The 16,919-nt window shown below is 36.2% G+C and overlaps 1 protein-coding gene across 2 annotated transcripts in view; it reads right to left on the reverse strand.

The window, feature by feature from the left end:
* Positions 1-180: 180 nt before the first annotated feature.
* The window catches only part of ATL1 (atlastin GTPase 1), a 63,139-nt gene continuing 46,400 nt past the window's right edge, over positions 181-16,919 (reverse strand). The window contains exons 7-14 of one of the 2 annotated variants that reach the window (XM_032871157.1): positions 16,183-16,275; positions 14,970-15,108; positions 8,365-8,492; positions 7,236-7,292; positions 6,321-6,392; positions 4,397-4,828; positions 2,928-2,942; positions 181-1,036 (exon numbers count right to left, since the gene is read on the reverse strand). In XM_032871157.1, the coding sequence (XP_032727048.1) occupies positions 926-1,036; positions 2,928-2,942; positions 4,397-4,828; positions 6,321-6,392; positions 7,236-7,292; positions 8,365-8,492; positions 14,970-15,108; positions 16,183-16,275 (1,047 nt within the window). In that variant the 3' untranslated portion in view covers positions 181-925. The remainder of the gene's footprint in view (positions 1,037-2,927; positions 2,943-4,396; positions 4,829-6,320; positions 6,393-7,235; positions 7,293-8,364; positions 8,493-14,969; positions 15,109-16,182; positions 16,276-16,919) is intronic. The other variant, XM_032871158.1, reaches the window with a different exon arrangement.

The raw sequence follows: 16,919 nt of genomic DNA on the forward strand, positions 1-16,919 counted from the left end.
AGAGTGGCTGGTTTAAAAGAACTGAAAGGTACCAAAAAAGGGATTAGTATATGCTAAGTTTCTTGGAAGTAGAAACTCAGATTTGTAATGGTGTCAACACTGAAGAAAATGCATTTTTAATTTTAAAAAGAGAGATACACCTTTATCATTCTATATCAGTACCTCCCAAACACTTCCAAATTCAGTAAGCATTTGCTTTTAATATTAGGAACCAGGGTAAACTTTAATAATAGTTCACATGTTAAAAGAATAAACCTATGAAGAATACATTTCTTTGTGTACCAAATGAAAAAATATACAATGCAGTGAAACTCAAGTACATATACAAAGTGATTTTTTTGTGCATTTTTGATCAAGAAGTTTATATTCTATATTAAATCATAATATAAAAGAAGCAGTATTGTTTTTGATAAAGCAACTGAAAAGCTCCCAAATGTCTTTAAAAATAAAAGCTTGTGGTATATATAAGATGATAGAGATTGAATCAAGCCTGTTGAGTCATTATGCTATGCTTAAATGGATGACTATGTGAAATAATTTAAAAATTCTCCTGTAGAAATTAAATGAGCATATCCAAACATGGAGTAATATTACTACATGGTTTAATTATATAACCCAGTAGAAGAATTTAGTAAATTCAAGCAGAACACATGTACTGTCATCATAGACAAACACTTTAAATTATAACAGCATATTTGAAGACAAAATTTAAGAAACCATACATGTTAACAAAAATGATACAACCATGCATACATACATCTGCTTATTAAACACCGAAGTAAAAGAACTAAACCATTTTGAAGTTTTCAGAGGAGCTTGGTATTTTACTCTGTCCTGATAGAAGCACTTTGAATGTTTGCATGGAGACATAAAACTGAATATTTAACTGACAATTGGTCATGCACCTGTACTCAAAAAATTTGGATTATATTTTCTTCTTTTCTGATTGCTCAGTAGATTCTGACTTCGGCGCAGGAAAAGCTTGATGATACAGATGTCTGTGGGTTGCTGCTGCACTGTAAAGCTTGTATAAAGCCTAGAGATACAAGAATCAAGATTATAAACACGAATGTAAAATTTTTCCTTTGAATGTAAATAGTTTATGGCACTATATAATTAGCATGCTAATGTGGAATTTTTATATCATTAGCCTATTTAAGATATAAATTAATAGCTAAGAATCTTAGAACTCAAAACTATTTTCGCTTCTTCAGTGTGTGTATGGCTTGATCTTTGTGGCAAATAGTTTATTCTCAGACTACATTTCCTTTGACTTTGCACACCTTTTGGAGCAGGGCTTCCCAAACACTGTGCCCTAGGGATGTGTGAGAACTCCTATCTTGAATATTACCAGTTTGGGAGGAATTTAACTTCTGACTGCCAATAGCTGCCTTATTAGACACAGCTAGACCACTTGCTATCTGGGCTTCCTTACAAGTTTTCAGAATGGGACCCTTTTTGCCCCCCATTATTTCCTGATACGATCAGGAAATATGCCAGTAAGTACATACATTGCCCCTCCTCTTGCCACGCTGGGATCATTCATTTAAACATTCTCTTCCCTTGTTTCCATTACTTGATTCATATCTTACAAAACGTTTTTCAGAAGTATTATCTCAGAAAGCCTTTTCTCATAAAGCTGTGATTGTTCTTTGTGTTGACAGTGTTTGTCTCATAGGAATTTTTATATATTACTTTACATAAGTGTCCATAAATATTTTGGTCCTTTTCCCCCTCAGCGAATGTCTAAGATTCATTGTCTCTTCTGGCTTTCATATATTGAACACTCAGTTAAAACCAGCTTTTCTGAGGTAATTCTGGAGTCTGTAAAGAGTCTGAATATTTTTAAAAGGTTGATATCCTTTAAATAGTAACCAATGCCCAGGAAATTTCATTGATTTTTATCTTTTTGAAGTCTTGATAGCTGTTTTCTTAAGTCTGAATACTACATACCATCATCAGTTCTGTGAATACACTTTGGTATATCATGGTATTGCCCTAGCTCTATCATACTCCTAACATTCAGCTTAGATTGTTTTTACTTCTTTAATGAATTTGTTTTACTGAATTTTACATAAAATATTTCTCTACTGACTTGTATTAAATGTATCACTGGTATGGATTAGAGGAAATACTCTGGTTGTATGTAACAGCAGAAACTGAGGAAAGAAGGATGTGCTATCTCAGTAGCTGTTCGAGATCAGTTTTGCTTCCTGAAGATGACCAGAGTAACTCTACAGAGGTCAGTTTTCTTATGTAACAAAGGATTCTTTCCTCGTTTTGCCCATGTCCAGTAGGAGAAATGAACACCAATTTACAGGTCGTTCTGTGGAATGCTCAGAAAGTCACACTTTATACTGGCCTGGAACCTGCTTAACGTGGTAAAGGTAACTGTCACTCAAAAGCCTGAGTTAAAAACGTCTAAAGGTTTGTAGCTCCACTTTGAGACTCTCTACAAATTAGGTTTTCTCAAGATTCATAACGCTATTTTTATCTCACTATGCAGTAGAGCAAAATGCACAATGTTGGAGCTTAAGAATTTTGGAATTTTCTACACATTCAAGAAATAAAACTTTTATAAAACAGGATATTCTTGACAATCAACTTGTATGTTTCATATGCAGATCATATCACATAAGATGTTGGGAATAAATAAAATATTTAAAAACCATATTAAAAATTTACAGCTAAAATTATGAATCTTAGAAGAACAAAGGAGCAGTTGTGCCCAAAGTTGTTTTTAAATTTAAGTTCAATTAATTAACATATAGTGTATTACTAATTTCAGAGGTAGAGGTCAGTGATTCATCAGTTGTATATAACCCCCAGTGCTCATTACATCACCAAAGACTTTCTAATCCATTAATGGCTAGTTGGTTTATAAAATAATAAAGTTTATAGCTCTCAATTAAAAAAAATTAACTTACCTCATTTGTACTTCCCTGTGGGCAAAGGCAGTTTAAAAGGGAAAAAAGAAAAGTATATATCCTGCTTCATTAATAGCGTTATGATAATTCAACTTTGTTTACAGTATTTCTGAGCATTTAAGAACAAATACTCCTACACATTTTTTCAGTTCAGATTACATATTGTATCTGAATCTTTCGAAGAACCCAATTCTATATTACTCTATATTAGGGTTCAGCATCATATTCTAGGAAGGCTTTGGGATTTACCTCAAATAGCCCTTCTTTAGTCTTCTAAGGTTCAGGAGCTATTTGAGACAGTGGCTCAGAGGATCCAGTTTTTGTTTTTGTTTTTGTTTTTTAAGATTTTATTTATTTATTTATTTGACAGACAAAGATCACAAGTCAGCAGAGAGAGAGGAGGAAGCAGGCTCCCTGCTGAGGAGACCCTGATGCGGGGCTCAATCCCAGGACCCTGGGATCATGACCTGAGCCTAAGGCAGAGGCTTTAACCCCCTGAGCCACCTAGGTGCCCCAGAGGATCCAGTTTTTAATTAATGCTTTACCCACAGTGCTACCATTAGTTTATCTTAACCAGATTCTTCAAAGGCATATGGTAAATTCATTAGTTAAAATTCCATTCTAAAGAGTATACGTAGGTATAAATGCTCAGGGAGTTGTAGCTATTACTTGCTACCTGCAGAACATAAGTTCAAAAGTCTTACCTCCAAAAGTTTATGAAGAATCTCAATTTTAGCTTCACTAAATGCCCCTAAATTTTCATGATGTAACTGAAGATACTTCCAGAATGACAGTGAGTTCATTATCGTTCTAGGTGTTTTTATAATTGTCTTCCCTATCCATCAATTATTTGAACAATGGACCGCAGTGACCCTGACTGTAGGCTGTGGTTAACTGAAACACAAAGGACAACTAGCCCATGAGCAGCTGATCCAGAGGTTGACCTGGACTCGTGCTGTGGCCGGTACAAACGCCTACTTCAAATAGAGACAATCTGAAATAATCAGATCCTGCTTTTTAGGAGTTTATACTAAAAGAGCTAGTGATACAACCACTTAATGCTAGTGGTTCACATACATTCCCTTCCAAAACCAGCATGAATCAAATGATTGGTTTTAAGTACAAAGTAATTTAACATAAAACAAGTCACAGTCCGCTCAGTGAAAACTCAGCTGTGCTTTCTCACACTTCTCTTTAACAGCTTTAACTTTTAGGATAAATAAAAGTAGAAAGCAAAACTGCCTAATCCACATATATTTGAAAACACTGAAATGTTAACTAGAAATCGGTTATGTAGGACTTCGCATATCGTATTATAGTTAGTCGTTTGTATCTGGCCATCTTGACAGCTTCGAAAGCTCTTGAAGACTGGGGCCCAAGTCAGGTTCACCTGTTCAGTTCTAACACCTAACATTGTGTTTAGTACATAGTGTGCTGCAATCTGTTGAAGAGGATAAAAGTATTCTTACCTGGTCCCACAAGGCTGCAGCCACCTGGTCTATTACAGCCCCCAGCTCTCGGTATTCTCCGGAGTAGCGGATGTACGCCCAGGTGCACAAGGTGATCAGAGTCAGTCCCATGATCATATTGCATAGGCTAGCTATTATGTCCAAACCAATGAATCCAGTCACACCAGCAATCACGTACGTGATAAAGATGACAACAAACAGTGTGGCTGGGGTACGAGCTGCATGGAAGATATTTTTGCTATCATTGTGCTTGATATACTGGATGTAAAGTTCATCTATTTCACTCTCCAACTGTTGAAGGTAACGCCGGCTAAATTCCTCCCCACCCATCTTCTTCACCCCTCGGAATAGCTTCACAGATTCTTCCTTAAGCTCCAAATGTTTGGCCTGTAGGTCATTAGGTGCCAGAAATGGTTTGTCACCACCACAGATCTGTATCAGATAGAGAGAAGTGCCGTTTATGCCATGCAGAGTAAAATTAGCAACTGTACCACTATCTTCCACTTAGCTAGTTGAATTTGTTAGAACACAATAATCAGGAGTTTACATGTATGTTTTGTCAGCCCACATCTTTGCACAGTCCATATCAGGCATGACCGTAAGTGGAACCAATATTTTATAGATAACTTACATAAAGCCATGCTTAATTTTTATTTTCGTTTTGACCTGGGAAAGAATATCTGAGACTTAATCCAAGTTCCTCAAGATGAAAAGGCATGATTCAAAGTGAACTGCAAACTGAGTGCATTCACAGAATGAACCCAAAATCAAATTACTTACATACAAGATCCTCTGGGAAATTTATTATAAATATACTAAAGTATTTTTGGCCAAAGAGGTTTAACTTAATAGCAATGCTATAAAACTCCAAAAAAATAAAATTAGGAAAAACATGTTCATTGGCAGTTTCACTGATTGTGTTTGAATGGAGCCCTTTCACAATATATTCTTCAAGAGACTAAATGGAAGCATATTCAATGTTCTTGGACTACGTTTTCAGTTTTTTCCTAAGTTACAAGGGAAATGTCAGTTACCCATACCTTTCACTTTGGTTATTTGAGATTTAACTTATATAAAGCGTACTCTGATTCTAGTTACCCTTTACTTACGTTGTGAACACCATTCCATAAACTGTATTACCCTTGACTCTTAAGACTCCACCAGTTTTGGATGTAATTTATAATATATAACATTTTCAGGAGAAAACCCTATCATATTAGTAGATATGTACAATAATTATTAGATGCATCCCAATTCAGAATGTTAAAAAGAGGAAAAGCAGTATGTAGAAATATTAGCCCTTGAAGTCTAATTTCTTTTTTTCCTAATGGGTGTTTTTTTTTTTTTTTTTGAGAGAGGGTGTGTTGGGCGGGGGGGGGGGGGGGGGGGGGTGTGGGGAGAGGGCCAGAGGGAGGAGGAGGAGAGAGAATTTTAAGCAGGCTCCATGCCCAGCACGGAGCCCAACTTGGGGCTCCATCTCACAACCCTGAGATCATGACCTGAGTCAAAACCAAGAGTCGGATGCTTAACCAACTGTGCCACCCAGGCAACCTAATGGGTTTTCAGAGTTAAAATAGAAATACTGAAATTGTTGCATGAAGGGAGATGTAGCGAGAGGGTAGCACATGTTATTTTAGTCACTAGAGCTTATAAATAGTGGGAAGATGTGGCCAAAAAAAAAAAAAAAGTAATATAGCGGGAACACACTTAAAATATGTTTTAAATTGTGCATACATAGTGTTCCTTTCCTAAAAAATACTTTAGGTATACAATAAATAGAAATGCAATATACATAAGCTGAGAAAGAGTAAGTCAAAGCCACTTCTTTGCATTTGCAGCGTAACTTGGAAGACAAAAAAAAGAATGAGCTCATGGAAGAAATACTGATTTTACTTAAAACATAATTTAAAATATTAATTCTTACCTCTTCCATCTTTTTGTTGTATGTATCCTTGGCAGTTGCCACGGCGGCTAAATTGTTAGCTTCTGCTGTGGCCTTTGAACAAAGTACAAAGTATAATGTAAAATGGAATTCATATTTATTAAACCTTCACAAGCAATTCTCATTTCTGAGTATCATGTGCAAGAAATGTACAAGAACACAAGGTCATGAAATAATTTGAAGTACTGAAGTATTTCCACTAAATTTTTAAAAATTTATAAAATTAAAATTTCAAAATACATAAAATGGTAGTCCATAGTTACAAAAATGAATTTTCATTTGGAAGATTTTTTTCCTCTTAAATATTTTTAAGCCTCTCACCAAGGGGGGGATCTATAAACCCAAACACATGGGAAATAATACACAGTACATTTTGTGTGTACTAATATATAGACAAACATGTCTTAAGTTTAAGGACTGATACTGATAGTACAATGTATCACTGATAACAAAAATGAACTATTAAGAACTTAAAGAAATTTTTTAATAAGTAAGGAAAAAGCTAGTTTCTCCTTTCTTAAATGTTTATTTGTAGAGACCACTTGTTTTAAAACCTGGACCTGCTTTTCTACTCAGTACATGTGTGAACCTAAGTCACAGTGTGAGTCTGTTTTCTAAACCAGTTTTGTACAAAGAGAATGAAAGCTGTGGTAAAAAGTGTCTGTATGTCAGCACGAGAGAAGCTCCTCTATGTATATACAAAAGTGTTTACCTGAACACACAAACAGTAGTTAACAGAAAAATAATCTCCCAATAAATATTCCAATATTTTTATTTGCTAATTTTTGATGGCCAGATTGGAGCTTATCTCTAGTCTAGCAGAGCATAAAGCTAAAGAAAGCTTAGCTTTAGTGACAAGTATGTTTTAAAATGTCATGCCTCCTGATTAGTAAGTACCTGTAACATGGATTTGGGATGTGGCAATTCTTCACCTTGATAGATCTTTATATAGGCCTTTAAAAAAAAAAGGGAAAAAAAAGAGACTCATGTTCAAGGAATTCCATTCAATTTTTCTCCAATTCTGTTTAATTGTTTTCTAAAGTCTAAGGTCTTGCCAGTTTGGGGAACTATTATCTTTCTCCTTTTAAATCCCCCCCTTTCTTAGTTGTTCCTTTTTCCTGAAGTGCCCTTTCCACACAACAATTCTTGCCAACCCTACCTTTCTTAAAGGCTTAATTCATTGCCACCTCCTCAAACTTTCTCACATCCCTCTGCTAGGAGTAACCTTTCTTTTGCCGTCACTCACAGCCATCTGTACCTGCTGATGTCATAAGATTTATGGAAGAGATTTCTGTAAGGGTCCTTAATCTTCCACTAAATTCTAAGCTCCTCCGTAATGTTAGGCACAGTAAGAATTCAAACTTTAGTAGATAAATAACATGTCATTTATTGTGAAGAATGAAGAAGATAAATAATCACATAGGAGGTATGTGACAGTATCTTAAATGACAAAAATCTGAATTTTAAAAATTGGTATTTTGGCCCTTGGGGCATCAATCCACAAACTAGTTTGGTAGCTGAAATCCCCCACTATATGTGGCTGGTTTAAAAAAAAAAATAGTAGTATTCAGTGCTACCTAAAGTAAACAAGTAAATGAAAATTTAAAATAATTCCACTTCAAATCAGTCCTTAGTGCAGAGAGAGAAATTGTGGAAGAATTTTCTCCAATAGGAAGGCAAAGTATAGCCCCTTGGAGAACATCTTCAGAATGAAAGTAAAATTCTTTATAGCTCATAACTGAAGACTACTATATGTTATGGATCTTGAGCAACACCTTCTCCCCCAACAACAAAAAATAGACTTTACCAATGCCTAGATATATTCATACTCCAAAATATACTTCTCTCAAGATAAAGTTTTCTTTAAAATTTTAATTTCAGAAACTAAGCTGCTCTTGGGAATCTAATGATTTTTTTATTCTTATAGATTCCTCATAACTTTGCCCCCATATTACAGAGTCTATAAGTTGTTTGTTTCAAGTAGGAACTGCATTCTAAAACAATGCTCTAGAAACGAGAGTGATACCTTGAAGTACTCCACCAGACCTCGGCAGGTGATTTTGTTCCCATTGATCTCTTTAATATCTAGGCTCTCAGGACTAAGTAGCCAAGGAATGAGTATTTTCAAGTTTTTGATGAATTCATCATCTATTTCTACAAGTAAAAGCACATTCATCATTATTTTAAAAATCCAATCCAGTCCTCCATGCCATACAATAAAACATCCTTTGATTTCCTCCATTTCTTCCCCAGTGATAAAGCCTTCACTCACTTTCCCATCATCTAAATAAACAACTCCTGCAGCCCACTGTTCTTGGGTCAGTGATCCTCCTTGCCTAAACTTCTACTGCTAGTCTTCAGTTCAATTACATATTTACTTATCCTCCACCCATAAAATAGCTTTCTTGATGTTAAATGTTAAACAAATATCTTAAACCCTATTCACATAACCAGTATTCTGTACTTAAGTTTGTTGGTGGTTTTATAAACGGGGAAAAGGCCAGATACTTACTTATTCCCTCCAGAAAATGTATGCCAAAATTGCTGTTTTTAGTGTACCCACCTTATGAAAAGTGTATAGAACTGGGTAAGGTGTAACTAGAACTCAAATTCAGAAGGATAGTGATGGTGATGCCACCTTTGGTGGTGAAACTCACCAGTAGACATTAACATGGCAAGAGTAGGCCATGGAGACAAATCGGAGGATGTCTGAGTTGTTTCCCTATCATGTTTAGGACAATTGATTACACATTCCCATGGTATAGCATTAGGTTTAAGCTTTGCCTTATATATGTAGTAAAGTAACAGAAAATGCATCTTCAGAGGAGTCTTTTGAACACAGTGATAATTTCTGAAATCATTATTTCAAAAGATGCAGAAAAATACACCTACATAAAAAGCAAGGTATGTCCTAAAAGTAGTAATGGCCTGTAATGTTTAAAAATCTCAGTTTCAGCAGAGTCACTGAGTTTTCAGGCTTTGGAATTGGTGATTTCTGAGTTTTAAGGATATAGATTCAAACCATGTGATTGTGTTTGCATCTTCCTTGCTTGCTATTAAAACCTGACTATACACTGAAATACCAGTTTACATAAGAATTCATGTTTCTCTTCTTTCCTTGCTGCTTTTATGAGATGTATGAGCATAATGTTGGAAACCCTTCAGACTTATTTTACTTAATGTTTTGTACACCTTTGAAATTTTAGTGCCCATCTTTTATGAGTACTTGTATAGTTTACTCAAATGTATTTTGCTGTTTGCATTGTACCAATTTTTCTGATGATATTGCTTTGTATTTCGATTTATTCAGTTTTATTATTGTGGTTAGCAACATTTGCTAATAGTACCGGTGTTTGTATGATGTTACCATGGTCTGTGTTGTGTTTTGCTGCTTGCTGCGCATCTGTGTACACTGCTACCAGTAGGTTTCTTTTTTGCAATATGACTTTATGGGTTTTTTGTAGACTATTACTACATATCTAGAACATATCCATTCTACCTGAATTTCTGTATAAAACAAAAACCTTTCTCATTATAAAACAACCTCAAGTAACGTGATACCCCCAGTTTTGTTTTTATTTTTCAACATTTCCTTAGCGATTCGGGGTCTTTCTGATTCCATACAAATTTTAGGATTATTTGCTCCAGCTCTTTGAAAAATACCAGTGGAATTTTGATCGGAATGGCATTAAAAGTATAGATTGCTCTAGGCAGTAGAGACATTTTAACAATGTTTATTCTTCGGATCCAAGAGCATGGAATGGTCTTCCATCTTTTTGTGTCTTCTTCAATTTCTTTCATGAGTGTTCTGTAGTTCCTTGAGTACAGATCCTTTACCTCTTTGGTTAGGTTTATTCCCAGATATCTTATGGTTCTTGGTGCTATAGTAAACGGAATCGATTCTCTAATTTCCCTTTCTGTATTTTCATTGTTAGTGTATAAGAAAGCCACTGATTTCTGTACATTGACTTTGTATCCTGCCACGTTACTGAATTGCAGTATGAGTTCTAGTAGTTTGGGGGTGGAGTCTTTTGGGTTTTCCTTATAAAGAATCATGTCATCTGCGAAGAGAGAGAGTTTGACTTCTTCACTGCCAATTTGGATACCTTTTATTTCTCTTTGCTGTCTGATTGCTGTTGCTAGGACTTCTAATACTATGTTGAACAAGAGTGGTTAACGTGGGCATGTGATCACCAAGAGAGCGTGGTACTGGCATAAAAACAGACACATAGACCAGTGAAACAGAGTAGAGAGCCCAGATATGGACCCTCAACTCTATGGTCAAATAATCTTCGACAAAACAGGAAAAAATATACAGTGGAAAAAAGACAGTCTCTTCAATAAATGGTGCTGGGAAAACTGGACAGCTATATATAGAAGAATGAAACTCGACCATTCTCTTACATCATACAAAAAGATAAACTCAAAATGGATAAAAGACCTCAGCGGGAGACAGGAATCCATCAGAATCCTAGAGGAGAACATAGGCAGTAACCTCTTCGATATCAGCCACAGCAACTTCTTTCAAGATATGTCTCCAAAGGCAAAGGAAACAAAAGCGAAAATGAACTTTTGGGACTTCATCAAGATCAAAAGCTTCTGCATGGCAAAGGAAACAGTCAACAAAACAAAGAGGCAACCCACGGAATGGGAGAAGATATTTGCAAATGGCAGTACAGACAAAAGGTTGATATCCAGGATCTATAAAGAACTCAAACTCAACACACACAAAACAGACAATCATATAAAAAAAATGGGCAGAAGATATGAATAGACACTTCTCCAATGAAGACATACAAATGGCTATCAGACACACGAAAAAATGTTCATCACTAGCCATCAGGGAGATTCAAATTAAAACCACATTGAGATACCACCTTACACCAGTTAGAATGGCCAAAATTAGCAAGACAGGAAACAACATGTGTTGGAGAGGATGTGGAGAAAGGGGAACTCTCTTACACTGTTGGCGGGAATGCAAGTTGGTGCAGCCACTTTGGAGAACAGTATGGAAGTTCCTCAAGAAATTAAAAATAGAGCTTCCCTATGACCCTGCAATTGCACTACTGGGTATTTACCCCCAAAGATACAGATGTAGTGAAAAGAAGGGCCATCTGTACCCCAATGTTCATAGCTGCAATGGCCACAGTCACCAAACTGGAAAGGAGCAAGATGCCCTTCAACGGACGAATGGATAAGGAAGATGTGGTCCATATACACTATGGAATATTATGCCTCCATCAGAAAGGATGAATACCTAACTTTTGTAGCAACATGGATGGGACTGGAAGAGATTATTCTGAGTGAAATAAGTCAAGCAGAGAGAGTCAATTATCATATGGTTTCACTTATTTGTGGAGCATAACAAATAACATGGAGGACAAGGGGAGATAGAGAGGAGAAGGGAGTTGAGGGAAATTGGAAGGGGAGGTGAACCATGAGAGACTATGGAGTCTGAAAAACAATCTGAGGATTTTGAAGGGGTGGGGGGTGGGAGGTTGGGGGAACCAGGTGGTGGGTATTAGGGAGGGCACGTATTGCATGGAGCACTGGGTGTGGTGCAAAAACAATGAATACTGTTACGCTGAAAATAAATTTTAAAAATTAAAAAAGAAATAAAAAATTTAAATAAAAAAAATTTTTAAAAACCTCAAAATCACTTCCACGTATTACATGTATTTCAATTCCACCCCTTATAAAATTGGAATGGAGTAAGATACACCTGGGTGTCTAATGCAGCAGCAAATGTGGTAATGATCATTAAAGTAATGAGCATATAATCACATATTTGGATTAAAAATGTGTCCTGAAGATGGCATGAGCCATGGTCTTGGTTCTCACTGAGTTTATTCCAATTTTGGATTCAGAAAGCACAAACCAGAGATTCCAAACATACACAGGTGGTGAGCTCTTGCTAACAGTATTAGTCAACACCGTAAACCATGACCCAGAACACCTACAGACCGTTTCAGTTTATGAAGGCACACTAACTAGATCTGGGCCTCTGCAAGAATGCAAATAAATATGTGTGGGCAGATGATTATTTGGTGTGATGTTCTGTTTCCATCATTTCTTCAATCATTTTTGTCACAAGAGTCCAACTTTGCCGGGAATCCAGGGGCTGTGCCAAAGTGGTTATCTGTCACAATCACTGGGGACATGATAACGTACTTTAACTGTACGTGTAATCACCCAGGGAAGATGCTTTCTCGGGATTACCTTCATTAGAAACACCTTTTTGAAAATAATTACCTTGCAGTGGTGTTTGGCTCTGCTTCCTGAAATCTAACTGAAGCTGCTAAGGATGTATCGCCACAATTAATGGTGTGGTCACTGGTCATTCTACATGGAGGACTAAACACAGAGCAACCTCAAAAAGGAAGGTAACTCCTTGTTAATTAGAAGATTTACTAAGCTAAGAGAGGTATTCAGTGGGCACTTAGAGCTGGTTGAATGGAGTATGAACAAACCTGATCCTCGTAAATTCCCATGTGGGATGTTGTTAAATTAATAGTAGTTAATTGGAATCATTGTATTATACGTTTCATATAATATGGGAAATGGCATGATAATTTCAATGATGTGAAGGACCATGAACAATATAGTAATTATAATAATTACAAATACCGGTAGTGAGCTAGAAAGTTATTCCTATAAGTTTATGAAAGAATATGTGAGAATTACCAAAGAAAAATTTTTGCACAATTTTCTATTCAGAGACATTTCTTCCCTAGAGGAAGAAAGTTATTCAGATGCCAACCCTCTGAAAAACAGCATAGCCAGTGGACAAGACATCCTGGACAGAGGCCACATCAACTTACAAGTTTCAGAGTGGGCTGGAAAAACAACATGGATAACTGACTCTCAGAACTGCCCAAGGAGAAACTGAGGCTGAGAAGAACACTTTGGCACACATAGATTCAGCAGGAGTCCTATAAAGCTTCATCAAAATGCATCTTTGATGGGCACCTAAGCTGCTTTTCATTTCTTTTTCTCTCAGGCTAGCCACTTTGGTAAACTCATAATTTTGGGATGCCTATAAAGCAACTGTGTGGGTTAATATATGTGTAGACATGTGAGTAAAATTTGATGGGAAACAAATCTATTAAAAGATGAAGTTCTATATCTCTGTGATTTGTCTTAAACTCTCTCCCTCAGCTCTTTCCCTCCACCATGTATCAGTTAATTTAAGAACTGTCGCTGAATACCACAAGAATGGAACAAGCCAGAGTACTCTTCTGTCCCAATAAAGGGCTCTTGTTGAAGGCCTGCCCCTCCCCTGCCTGTTTACGACTCCCCAACTCTAGAGAAGAAAGAGGGGCCTTGTGGGAGCCCTCTCTTTACATCATTTATTCAAATGAAGGCATTAGGTAACGATACAGTTTCAAGAAGTCTGTGCTCTTTGGAGGGCTGAATTTCATAAGTGACAGTGAAATGACAGAACCCTGCAGTTCTTGCATTGATGTGTACTTACTGCTATCCATTCTGTTATATAATTTAAAACATGTACAGAAATAATGCTAATGACTGAGAAATGTGGGATCCTATTTATGATATCGTCATAGTTAAATGGAAGGCATCTTGAGTATAAATGCCATGGACACAGGGCAGGGGGGTGGTGGTGGTGGGGAATAGGTTTGCTTTTCAAACCCGCCAGTTCCATAAAGGTGGACACATAATACGTTGTCCTTTCTTAAGAGGAATTTTAAAGCCCTTTGAGAAGAGTTGTGCTGAAAAGCTTGCTGCATCACTCTCTCACCAACCCTGGCACAGGGCAGAAAGGCCACAGTAAATAAATGTCTAAGCTCAGTGGCATGTATATTCAATGCCAGGCTTATAAGTATACAAGTCAGAAACGTCTTTTGCACTACTTTGTATTAATCACAAAGCAAATATCTAAAGGCCCAGTGATTATTTATTAGAAATACTTCTATTTCCTAAGACCCCCTACGTCCACCCCATCCCATCCCACCCCTTTTTCTAAAAAGTTGAGTTGCTTTAGAATCTTAAAATGTTAGTAATGCCTCTGTTAGGCAAGCAACTACTATTATCATACACTGTCTCAAGAACATTCTAGGGCTTTTGGGTTTTTCAGAAACTGGTCCTCATTCAGAAGAGGATTTCATTTTCAGTGAGGCTTTTAATAACTTATAATTAAATTCTTCAGTAGCATTTTTAAAGAGCTTGAGTTCAGAACTATGCAATGTTTCTTTTGATCTCTAATTATTTAACTTATAACAATAATTATATAACTTAAAGCATCAGATAATATAGACATCTACTTTTCTCCTCTAATGTAAATAAGGAAAATTTAACAGGAAGACATGAAGGAGCATTTCTCAATGCACAGAAGTGAGCAGGAACCTCTGTGAAGAGGGGAGAGTCACTGCCTCCCAAGTGAACACAGGATCTTGCCCGTCTTCTGTGTGTATGTATTCAGAACCCATAGATCCCATAGTTCACCAAGGAGGTATTCTAGCGCCAGCCCAGGATTCCCAGTTCTCTCGACAATTTTCAGTCAACAGCCTCACATAAGTGGATAATCCAAATGAGCAGCTGTAAGCCCAGGAGATACAATGACAATTTTATAAGCAGGATAAGTAATGTAAACATATTCATTAAAAGACAAACCTTTCAGTTTTCCATCAAAGTTTGGATTGGTAGCTACTTTTAAGCCAGGATGAGGTAGCAGAAAACAGGAAATTTTGGTGAAACAGGAATGGATGTGTTTTCGAACATTCTGTAGTTCTTCGTGCTGGTTCCCTGAGACCTGCAGTGAATCATTCTAAACTTTAAACTACTTTCATCATAATTGAACTCCAAGAGAATTCTGTGACATCTATTTGCTACAGTTGTCTGGTCCCACAGTGATAAAAATGACATAACAGGGCTGGTACTAAAGAAAAAACAAAGTCTTGGGTAAACGGCTATATCTAAGTATAGCATACCTATGGCATTATTATTAGAATTAACAGATGTTTACCCTTATGCTAACTCAGATGGGCCTTCCCACTTTTTAGTACAAATTAGTGGGGTTTTAATCTAGCTAGTTCTTAAAAATTCCAATTTTAATTTGAAGTACTCATAAGAAACATGAATAGATCACAAGATATTCCTACCTTCTTTTCAGGAGATACTCAAGACAGCCTCTTGTCACCTGGTAGGTATACATTTAGATTCTAGAAAGGCATCTGAATAGTTGGGTATTTATAAGCTAAACTGTCCCTGTTTTTTCAAATGTATTTGACAGTTAATAGTACAACTACTCTAAAAATAATTATAAATCTAAAGAGACAAGATAAGAGATCCTGACTATCATGAAACCTTATTTAATCTTGATTAAAATTTTTTTCTTAATAGTTACTTGTTGTGGTATCTGTCCAATGTAAACATTTCATTCAATATTGAACTATCCTGATATTGAAAATGGAGAATCCTCTAATTTCACTTTCTGTGAACTATTAGCAAAATATTCTAAGACTGAGTTTGGGAATTTCAAAATGAGATATTTTCTGTTAAATTGACTTTTAAACCTCTACTAAAACATGAATCCAGATATTTGTACTGTCAGCCTTGAATGGATTTAATTATTCTAATTAAAAGATTTATCTTGGAATAAGTCAGTGTTTTGTAGATTATCTACACAAGAATTACCTGTATCATAATTATTGATAATATTTAAAGCTATAACTCTGAAAGTATGTATTAAATATCAATCTTTGTAGAGACACTAGAAAGGTCAAATAAGATTGTATCTAATAAGTATCCATTCTTCAAATCATTCAACAAAAGTAATTCTAGATTACTACTGGTGAAATTTCATGCACCTTAATATCTAACAAACCTTGAGGCGTTTTTCCAAGAATTTGGAGCCACCTTCAGCTCCATATGAAAATTCGTATGGAAAACTCCAGTCCCGAACAAGAAATATCAGACTCTAAGAAACAAGAAGAAAGGATTGATGAGGGGACTTTTAATGGCCTCCCTGAGCTTTATACTGAAACCAATTAAATGCTATTATTATCATTTGGATAGTGTTCTACACCACACTGTGGAATTGTGAAAGCAAACATAAAACCTTTGAAAGTTTCTGAGCAATCTATTCCCTAGGAATCAACCTTCCTGTTCCCACTAAGTAAAAATAGAAAGCTGCCCCAAAACTGACTGTAGTCACACACACAGCCATTCAGCCCGTTTGAGGGCACCTCTGTCTCTCATCTCTTGGTGGCATGCATTCATCTTGGCAATTTGGGGACAGCTTTTTATGAAGACTCAAGTTTTATTTGAGGAGAGTTTTATCATCCCTTTAAGTATTTTCCTCTATTACAATTGTCCCGTTCTCTTCCTCAGGGGCTCTCAGTATACATACATGGTATGGATGGGTAGGAATCCAGGTTTAGTGGGGCCCAAAGCTTGTACAATCTGTTGGGGGGAGGGCTCAATAGGAAAATGAATACACAATTGGGCTTCGAAGGGAATATTTATTTATAATGAGAGAAATAACAAATTACAAATTTTTTAAAAAGCTGACAAATACGCAAACACACAAACACAAATCCAGAAAAAAAACAAACAACTAAC

Source organism: Lontra canadensis, unplaced genomic scaffold (genome assembly GCF_010015895.1).
Source record: "Lontra canadensis isolate GAN:19392208 unplaced genomic scaffold, GSC_riverotter_1.0 scaffold42, whole genome shotgun sequence".
Taxonomy (NCBI): domain Eukaryota; kingdom Metazoa; phylum Chordata; class Mammalia; order Carnivora; family Mustelidae; genus Lontra; species Lontra canadensis.